General features: G+C 32.8%; 1 protein-coding gene across 8 annotated transcripts in view; it reads right to left on the bottom strand.

The window, feature by feature from the left end:
- Window positions 1–9,802, bottom strand: part of LOC134258146 (uncharacterized) — a 34,695-nt gene extending 24,893 nt beyond the window's left edge. For 7 of the 8 annotated variants that reach the window (XM_062740699.1, XM_062740698.1, XM_062740694.1 and 4 more), the window contains exons 1-6: window positions 9,740–9,802; window positions 4,551–4,647; window positions 2,832–3,054; window positions 2,555–2,686; window positions 2,401–2,467; window positions 1,688–1,815 (exon numbers count right to left, since the gene is read on the bottom strand). In XM_062740699.1, coding sequence (XP_062596683.1) covers window positions 1,688–1,815; window positions 2,401–2,467; window positions 2,555–2,686; window positions 2,832–3,054; window positions 4,551–4,622 — 622 coding nt within the window. In that variant the 5' untranslated portion in view covers window positions 4,623–4,647; window positions 9,740–9,802. Of the gene's footprint in view, window positions 1–1,687; window positions 1,816–2,400; window positions 2,468–2,554; window positions 2,687–2,831; window positions 3,055–4,550; window positions 4,648–9,486; window positions 9,595–9,739 lie in introns of those variants that run through there. The other variant, XM_062740692.1, reaches the window with a different exon arrangement.
- Between the last annotated feature and the right edge of the window lie 856 nt (window positions 9,803–10,658).

Below are 10,658 nucleotides of genomic sequence, written 5' to 3' on the forward strand. Positions count from 1 at the left end.
TTGGTTTAATACTCGGGAGCAGAGGAAAAGATTTTTAAAGAATTTAAATGCATTTTCACTATATGATCAATAGAACCCCGCTCTACATATAACACCAGAACCCTCAACCCTGAGGCCATGAAATTCAAAATGTAAGAAGAGACATTCTTGCTCATCATGATTATGTACTTTGTTAGTTTATAAGATACCACAAAGCAAAGAAAAATTCAAATATATCATGCATTTTTACTATATAATATATAAAGCCCCTCCCCAGCACTATAAAACCCCAGACCCTAACTGGGGCTATGAAATTCACAATTACGCGGTAGAAGACTCAATGCTGATTCTATCATGCCAACAGTTTGACTGCTTTGACTGCCAGGAGTAGAGAAGAACATTATTTAAGATTGCATTAATTTTAGTGGTTTTGGCCCCATCCCCAAGGCCCCACGGGGGCAGGGACCATGAAATTCACAAATTTTGTTCCCCTTGACCCATTAATGCTTTATGTCACACTTGGTTGAAATTGGTTGAGCGGTTGCAATGAAAAGATGCTAAAAATGTTCAAATTTTAACATACGACTAACGACGCACGACGTCAGTCGAAAACAGAAAGCAATAAGTCACCTGAGTTCTCTCATGTGATCTAATAATCATGAAATATGTATGAAAACAATTCATGTTCAATAACACCCCTTTTACCGCGAAAAAGTGGCAAAAGTGAAAGGAGCCCAACCTCTCACACACCCTCCCACCACTCCAAACTTTTCCAAACATAACCCTTTCTTTGCAATTGTCTATTGAAAAAGATCATTGAAAATTAAATCGATCCCTCCTTCTCTCCCAAGTTAGTTACAATATAGTCAAAACACCTCTTCCTTCCAAGAAACAGGGTTTTTGAGTTTGGAAAATTTTTAGCATGGCTTGTCAATTTTTTGTTTGGGGAGGGGGTGAGGTGAATTTTTTCCCAACCCAGATCGGCCGACATGTTTTGATGACGTAAAATATGTAATGGTCATCGGCTTTCCTACAGTGAATAATGGCCTAACAACTAGTATGAAAAACTTCATTCAGAATTTCACTCAGTGATGTCTGAATGTAATACTTTACTTGTAACTGATCTTAGATGAGATAAATTTCATGTAGAGGCATAAAAAAGACTCATTTGTATGGTTTTGAATTAAACTTGTTCCTTGACTAAATACTCTCGCGCAGTTTTGATTTTTTCACATTATCAAATATGGAATACCGAGAAAAAAATATCAAGAACTGGTCAGGTAAATCAGAGTTTGATTTGTAAAAGATACCAAAACATATTCGTTGTAGAGAGCTCACCAAAAAAAAAAATAATTTACAAAGTTTTTTTTTATCACTGAGTGCTGATCTAATCTGACAAAACTTCACGAGATTTGCAGGGTTGATTAATTTTACGCAGACAACGGATGCACACCATTACATGCGAATACTCTACGTACATGCAATTGATCATTAAAATTATTCTGTCTGATTTTGACTAATTTAAAATGCTTAAATTTCATTTTTAATCGTATTAACATTTCGTATAGCAGATTTCCCTCATTACGCCTCTTTTTTAGAGTTTCGTGTTTTCTCTGCTCATAATTCACACTCTTTGTATTGTTTTTCAGGATTTTTGAGCATAATAATTGTTATCTTCACTTTTTAAAGGAAAGTTTGAAACTCTTACCGTTCTTCCATATTTTGTCACAGCCGACTCGATGTAACAATACACATAGGAAAATTGACGCAATGAGTGCCAAGATGAAAAGAACAATAAACACTGTTGTCAAGACAAATGGGCTACTTCCCTCTTCCCTGTCGATAACAAAAGAAAAAAAAATCATTGAGAAATACGCTGATGAACATCAATTACCTGCCCTATACACACGTCAGGCATACAGACACAGGAGCTAAGCAATTCAATACATTCATGGAATTAAAATCCCAATATTTCCATTTCTAATTTTTTTCCTGTGTGATAATTTTTTTGAAAATTGTCAGAGTTGATATCTTAATTATTCTACAGGAATGTATATTAGACAGGTCGGTAGGTCAGGAGTACGGAAGCGTATTAGTGCAACTTGGACACTTCACTTTTTATAGTACGAGCTATAAAGGCCTGATATGCATGCAAATCTGGTGCGTATACTTGTCTTTTTGTCCGACGTTAAGGAGGCCAAAATAGTATGCTTTTCCCGTTATGCAAATTATCCCATTTTTCCCACTATCGTTGATGCCCTGGCATACTATACAAATGTTTTTTCGTAATGTACGTTTAATTTTTTTGCGTTGATACTTAACTGTAACAATTGAAAGAGTACGTGATGTATCAATCGCCATAGGGTCATGTTAAGTTAATATGTTCGAAAAGTGCTATTTCTTATCAATAAGTGTACTTACATATTTGACTGGTGAATTCTGTCAGATTCCAGATCTTTTACTTCTCTTTTTCTGTAACAAATCTGGTCTAAAAAAAGTATAAATTCATAAAAGGTTTAAACACTTATTTGTTGATATGTTTTTAGGGGGAAATTGAAGAACTAAAGAGCTTTACATTTGTATGTCTCTGTTGAGATGTATCTGGAAGGGCATCTATCCCCTTTCTTTATTTTTGTATTGTTATTGCAGTCGAAGCTAAAGTTATCTATTACTCGAAACTCATCAGTATTATAAATTGCGCAGAATCCTGAAACGAAAGAATTAAATCAAGATTAAAAATAAGTCAATCCAAATATTTTTAGCAATTTCAATCAAGAAACAAATCCCAGGCTTAAGATTTTCCTCTTCCTATTTATACTTATCTAAATATAGAAAATTCTAACACAGGTTACCTGATAAAAACCATGTTGGTGCACAGACCTCCACTGTTTCATTTCCATTCTGATTTAGTAGACAGTGATAAGCAAAGGATGAACACTGAGATGTCCCCGCTAACATGTCACATCGTTTTTTGTCTGACCTTTTATTCCATTCCTCTTTTGTTTTGGGGCACTCTTCAACAAGCTGTAATGTTGGCATACTAGCCAAACAGCTTTTAGAACTCACACTTTCATTCTATCGAAATTTAAAGAGAGTTATGATATTGTACCAAAGATAAGCTTTAGACGATTGATAATTTTATTAATCCAACAATTTAAATATATGTTTGGTTATGTTTACTCAATTATCTATATTTGTTCCTTTTTCCGTAAAAATGACAGTGCGTAGCTGTACGTTAATTAGATTTGGTGAGGAAAAAAAACAACTTGGTTTGGGAACCATAAAATAAACTATAATGATTGGACTGTACTGAAAATAGAAAAAAAAACGTTTACCAATTTTGATACTTCGGGCTTAAATAACGAAATAATGGTTTGAAAATTGATATGGTTTGTTTAAGAAATTAAAACAAATGACCACCTTAAGATCATAGTACTTTCCTCTTAATGATCAATACAATGCTCGCATGACGTTTTGAACAATATCAGAGCCATTTGTAAATGTCAAATTAAACATATACATACAGTCATGTTTTTAATTATAATAACTTCTCCATATGAGTGAAAATTTCTCGAGAGGGACGTTAAACAGTATACAATCAATTAATCATTTCTTATTTAGTCAAATCTTAAATCTCTTTCAAATCGGTACTTTGGGGTGGAGAACTAGATCTTTTTCTCGCCATTGATGTTGCGAGTTTAAGCTCTAAATGCAAAAGAACTAAATCATGGCTAAAATTATTCTACTGTCCGTGTTTGTATTATACATGTAGAACAAGAGGCACGGGGGCCACAACGCTCACCTGTTTAGGTAAAAGCACAATATAAGTTCACTTTTGAAAAGTTTAAATATAAAATTGGGTTCAGGGGAGGGAGGGGTATTTGAACAAACTTAAACCTACACCTCCTAAAGATGCCTTTGAGTTATTATGACACACAATGCCTCTGTTGTTTATAAGAAAAAAATATTATTGATAAAGCCTCTATATTCCTTTGTTATGGTCCACTCTAATGAGCCATTCTCCCAATTGTCAAAATGTGCACAAGTTTAAATTTAAGGTACCTTTTATGTTGCTTTAAAGTTGATTACCAATTATGGTTTTGTTGTTTTTGTGAGAAAAAAAATTATGTATCTTTCAATGCATCCCTACGTAAATCCTTGTTCTCCTGATGCGCCAGTTGGGCGACTTAACGCTAAGGATAAGGTTGCAGCTCAATAAACCTTGATCACATTGTTCTCTCTCTCTCTCTCCCCCGACTTTTTCATGGCACTCATTTCATCCCATTGATTTTATGCTCAAATTAACCCGTGTTTAAAAGCAGAAGGTAGTTTATATAAAAATATAAAAAAAAAAGTTTTTTTTGCAATTGAGGTAAGAAGTTTGAAGAATTATTTCAGAAACTACGCACTTTTTTGTGCACAATAAATATACAGTTTTTTCAATGGATAGCACTGTAGCTCTCCGGTCTATCAATATATATTTTTCGGAGAGCTACAGTTCTGCAGCTATGTAGGAATATGAAAACGACAGAAAATATTGTCTGACTCTGTTGTTTAAAAAATTTCCGTACCTGCGCAAATAAAATCAACAAAGAAATGAATATATTAGCAGAAAAGCAGCTCATTCTTTTCCTCTTCTTCATGGCCAAAGGAATTGGATTTCAAAGGCTATAATAAAAAAGAAATTCATTTACGAAAGAATTATCTTTCACCCCCTTTTTTATAATACAACGGAAACATAATGCCAAGATTAATTGAGATTTATTACTTGTATCTGAGTTATTTGACTTAAATCTACGATATCTGTGATGATTGCATAACATTTTGTTTAATACGAGTAAGTTTTTACTTAAATATTAAACAACAAGAAGGTGCTGGCATATCAATGTGATAGCACATTTATCTTACCGTCCAAAAGCGGTGTTTGTTTGTGAAGGCCTAGGAGGGAAGATAGAAATTGAAATGTACATTTAATTACAAAGAGAGCAATATGAATATTTTGATAAAATGTGTCATTTGTGTTTTTAGCATACGAGTTTTTTTTAATAAATTGTAATTATATTACAAAGTCGAAGTCAAACTTGAGATATGATAATCTACTGTGGCATGTGACTTTTGTCTGAGGTGCATGTCTATTTCTTACATGCATACAGAGAAAGATTCTTTATATCCATTTTCTAATATATACTCGTATATTTTCCGATGTTTTCCCTAATATGACAATGACTTTGCGCATGCATGGTGTTAGTGTCAATTTCGGTAACGTCAAAATAACGTCATATTGTGTGATGTTTGAAAATTAAATAGACGATACTTTTCTTACTTACATATTTGATGCAGAGAAATATAAACCTTGTACAATGTAGTGTAGACAAATATACAATGCAGTTCATATTATTAAATCCTCTGCCATTTTACATGCATATTGCGTGAAGGAATTTTGTGCATGATTTGCCTAATTAGGTCTTTCCACTTTCCGTGGAAATACCTCTTCAAATGTTTATTATTATTTGTTCCGTTATGGCCTTTTGAACCGACTTATAAAAAAAAACTTTTTACTTCATGATACTGGATATTAAAAAAAATTATTTCGAAAAACTAACCAACGAGTATGACCTATGACCCCTTTCGGAGCTCTTGCCCCCTGTACGAAAACAACGTTGTTATTGCTACTCCTCTGAAAACCTTAACCGTAGCGCAAAACATTCACTAATATCTTCGACTCACAGAGTACTATTGAGATTGATCTTTCGAAAGCATTCGCTAACCTGTTTGATGAGTTTTTGCCCCTGAAAGTTTTTGAAGTTTACGAATAGTTAAAAATTTAGAAAACGAGAAGTCGTAGAGACATGAGGCCATCTACATATCATTTATTGACCTTTGACCTTGAAATTTATGTAAAGGTCAAAGGTCAATGTTATTTCAAATACGATTAGCATAAACATTTTGTCTCTGCATCAAAAATATGTACTCTTAAAACTTTTTGAAAGATTACATTCTTGTTCCCTTAGATTGACCCTTTTAAAAGTTATTGCCTCGTGTGCGAAAAACCTTGTTATCACTACTCCCTCAAAACCATAAACAGCAGAGATAACAAACTTTAATTAATGTCTTTAAGAATCTTTAGGTACAACTATTATCTTCAGTGCCTAGGGATCTGCTGACCCCTTATATAAGTTATTGCGTTTTAACGCTTTTGCACTTACTATTAAAGACATATGATACAAACAAAAAATATATGCTTGGATTGGTTTATATTAGATTTGATTTTTGATTTAGCTTGGATTGGATTATATTTTCTCGTCTTATTTCAGGGGATCCGGGTTAGAATAAGTCCTCAGAACCCCCTTTCTTGTCGTAAAAGGCGACTGAATGGGGCGGTCCTTCGGATGAGACCGTATAAACCGAGCCCCGTGTCACAGCAGGTGTGGCACGATAAATATCCCTCCCTGCTCAAATGCCGAGCATAGGCCAAAATTTGCAGCCCTTCACCGGCAATGGTGACGTCTCTCATATCAGTGAAATATTCTGGAGAGGGACGTTAAACAGTATACAATCAATCATATTAAATTGAAAATGATGTTAAAAATAAATTTCTAGAATATAAAGAAATTGTAAACCTTCTATGATGTTCAGAATTCTACCTCTCTGAAACAATCCTTATTAATCTATACAAATATTTTTCTCTTCAAATCCCATTTTTGTGAGCATTTGAATAAAAATTAAAAAACTGCGCGGTTACACTTATTCATTTTAGTCATTAAAACATGACTCAAGTTGTTATTTTCAATTTTTTTTGACAAAAAATTGTTTGTATCACCTATCCTTTAACATTATAGCTTTAAAAGTGTAAGTCCTAGAGGCATTGTAACCCTTGACCTTTCATCTTGAAAAATTTATCAAGGTCAAAGGTCAAGGTCATTGAAAATAATTTTATTTTTTTCTATTTTTCAAGCCATTTCTTGATACTTTTACATATAAAACAACTTAAAAGTGTAAATTTCAAAGAAGGTAGAAAGACCTCTAATTGCTCTGTGAACGATTAGTTTACTAGTTTAATAAAAAGCTCGGTAGAAATTACAAAACGTGCCAAGTAAAGTATTGTGTTTTAAAGCTACTTTTTTATTTCATGATCATTAAGAGGAATTCATAACAATCCATATCATGTCAGTCGACCAAATAACCTGTCGTGTATTTTCAGTATATTAAAAATATGTTGCTGATTTAGTATTGAATTAATTTTTCCGTTCAAAGTTCTTTTTCCAATTCTATCTTTAACAAACAACCCACATGAACCCTTAAATATTGAATAGATTTTTACAGTAAATCTAAGTAGGTCACCTGGGTATCATGTAACAACTTTCTAACAATTGAATTTCGTGCATGTTTCTTTTTTAACCAAAAGCCATAAAATTCACAATTTTCAAAGAGGCACCATTGTTTATCATGATTATACATTTAGCATGCTTACATTGTACTATGGTTACTTAATACCCTGAGGTAGGGTAACAAAGAGAATGAATGTATTTCCACTTTATAACCAACAGTTATGCACCCAACCCCACACGAAAAACTAAACATAGGGCCACATATTTAAAAATTTTGGAAATTTTATCATAAATTTTAATTCATCATGAATGGTTGATTTATATCAAAGAGCAGATTTCAAAGCATTGATTTATTTTCTGACTAAGTCCCCCTACCCCCCCCCCCCTTCCCGGTACCTTTGATCCAGGGGTCCTGAAATTAATCATTTTGAAAGAGGCACCTTTCTTCACCATAAATAGATTCATGTATATTTAGATCATTGGCCTAATATCCAAAAAAAAAAAAAATTTGAAAGAATTCACTGTTTCACTATATAATCATTTGAGTACCGCCCTAACAGGCTAAAACAAAAACTTTTGACTGCAGGAGCCCTGAAATTCACAAACTGGAAAAAGGCATTTTTCCTCATCACAACTATGTACATAGTCCATTTTTAATTAGTTTAATACCCAGGAGCAGAGAAGAAAATTTTTAAAAATAATTAATGCATATCTCTATATAATTAATAGAGCCCCATCCTAACACCAGAACCCCTGACAAGGGGGCCATGAAATTAACAATTGAATAGTATACAAGAACATTTTCTTAAATTTCAATATTTTGGGTTCTGCACCTCATACAAAATTAATGTAATTAGAAACTGCCGGAAAATCAAGGGTCGTACAACTTATTTCTATTGACTTGTACATGTACCCCGTGTATTTTAAAATGACACGTGCGTACACTGAATGGTTAACAATATATAATGGAATATGTGGTACATTTAAAAGCAACTCTCAAAATCAACATATCAGAACTCTTCGATAGATTTATATAATCGTTAACGTTTTTAGTCTGCATTTAGACGAACTAAACAGTATTAATTAAGAACAAATGTTGACGTTTTGTGTATTGGGGTCCTGGAAAGAAAAATCATACATTATCGCGGCAAAATTTCAAACAAAATATTTTTCTGCGGTCCAATTACAATTTGCAGTTCAAAAGTAATAATTTAAAATATGTCATAGGTGCATTTTTATGCTGAGCATACAATTTTATTTCTTTGAAAGACTGGGGATACGAAAAATGATAGCTTGTACCAACTAATCTGTATAGTAGAGCCTTCGCGATCCCCCCCTCCCCCCCTCCCTGAGTGGTCGCCGAGACCCCGTGTCTTCATCCAGTGAATTGATTGTATTAATCTCCCAACTATTTTTTTTAATTCGGAAAGTTGCTTTTCAAGCTCTATTTTTTTTTTGTCGACTTTGTCAATCTATCGGGTCTACTGGAATTCCTTCTCTTACCATGCTGTTTTGTTTATGAAAGCTACGCATGCGTGTAAATAATATATAATTAATGGGCCATAAACAATTATTGATTTTTAATGAAATAATCAGAATTATTCACAAATGAAACTTGTAATTTTCTAAATATGAGTAGTAAAAAAAAAATTCAGATGCTATCGGTAAATTTTTACGTAAGCCTGTTCTTTGGTGAGATGGACCATATAGCTACTTTAGTAAATATAGGTAAAAGTTTTAAACAGAAATAAAACGGTTGATAATAGCTAGGTTTATCTAGCATAATTTCATGGTCCAGTCAACATTAAGAGAGAAAGAATGAAAGAATAAAGAAAGAAGAAAGTTAGAGAGAAAGGTTGCATGTGGGAGTGGCTACTGGTGGGCTTTAAAGGTATCAAACGAAAAAAGTTAAATATTTACGATGATGTTGTGAACCGGTCATAATGTAGAACAATTCTTACGGTTAACCATGTGCATGCTTACCTTCTATTTTGTCTATAATAAAATTTCCGATGTAGTTGTTAGATTATCACACTGTACAGTATTGAAATAAATTATCTCATATCTTACATATTCAAGGAAAGCTTAAAAGATATATAAGTTTTGAACATTCACTAGACTGGTTAGAAGTACATACATGTATGTATACATCATACAAAGAGAAAGTATGTTTACCTACAAAAAATCCGTCTTTGGCTGGAATTTACGCTTAAATTATGTAGTTTCGGTTTCAGTTGCTACTAACCTATGCATTTTAATTGGGTATGCATTCGTTGCGGTTTAAATGCAGTATACGACAGGTTTCTTTCGATATCAATTATTCTTCTTTGTTTACGGAATTTTTCACCTACATTGAAGTGAAACATTTGTAAATCAGAAAAAAAGGATAATAACTTAGTACTTAATAATTAAGTACATCATTTTAATCCTACCTGGTAGAATGCATTTTGCACAGCTGATAAAAAACTCTCAAAAAGTTTGATCAACATGTATGGAGGGCCTTCCGTGCCACATTTCTTTTTAATACCTTTTTTATATCTTTTTATATCTTGTTATACCCCATTCTCCCGCTTGAAAAGTGGAAAGGTATTCTGTAATCGGTATGTCCGTCCGTCCGTCTGTCTGTTAACATAAAAAAATCGACTCATTTATAAGTCTTAGTTATATTTAAATAGTGAAAAACGTTTCTTACAACAGGCGACATCAATTTTATTTAATTACAAAGAAATTAATTATCCTTTTACAGAGAAATAAATAATAATTGACAATACACAATAATTATTGAATTATTACTTGAACAGACAAACGAAATTCGACATCCTACCAATCAAAGCATATTTAGCTTTTTTAACTGCATGGTCTATGAAAACTTACTGATGGCATGCACAGTACAAGTAACTTAAGGTAGGTCCCTGGTTTAATGCATAAAAATTCTTACGAGAAAACATATCCTGAAAATTTGATAAAATGTTCCTTAAAATTTAAATCGTATCATCTGCAATAATTATTAAATTTGCATAAGTACAGTGCTGCTATCCTAGAAGTTGACAATTCTATCCTATCCTATCGTGAATCCTGCATCCATAATCCTATCCTGTGATTTCAGTCTAATCCTATCCTATCCTATCCTGCAACTCTCAGTTTTTTAATATTTAGGAATTAATTTGACAAAACGAAAAAAAAGGAAATACCAGGAAAAAACTCAGATATATTTATTTTATTCATTTAAATGTTATATATTTTAATGGAGAAAAATAATCGAGATCGGCATTCCATAATTCCCGACTGACCGCACAAATTAAATTTACGATTATCATTACCATGTAAAAAATTAATGTTAACAAACAGATC

The sequence above is a fragment of the Saccostrea cucullata genome, unplaced genomic scaffold (genome assembly GCF_032062105.1).
Source record: "Saccostrea cucullata isolate Sc308-1 unplaced genomic scaffold, CSIRO_AGI_Scuc_v1 ctg2377, whole genome shotgun sequence".
In the NCBI taxonomy this organism is placed as follows: Eukaryota; Metazoa; Mollusca; class Bivalvia; order Ostreida; family Ostreidae; genus Saccostrea; species Saccostrea cuccullata.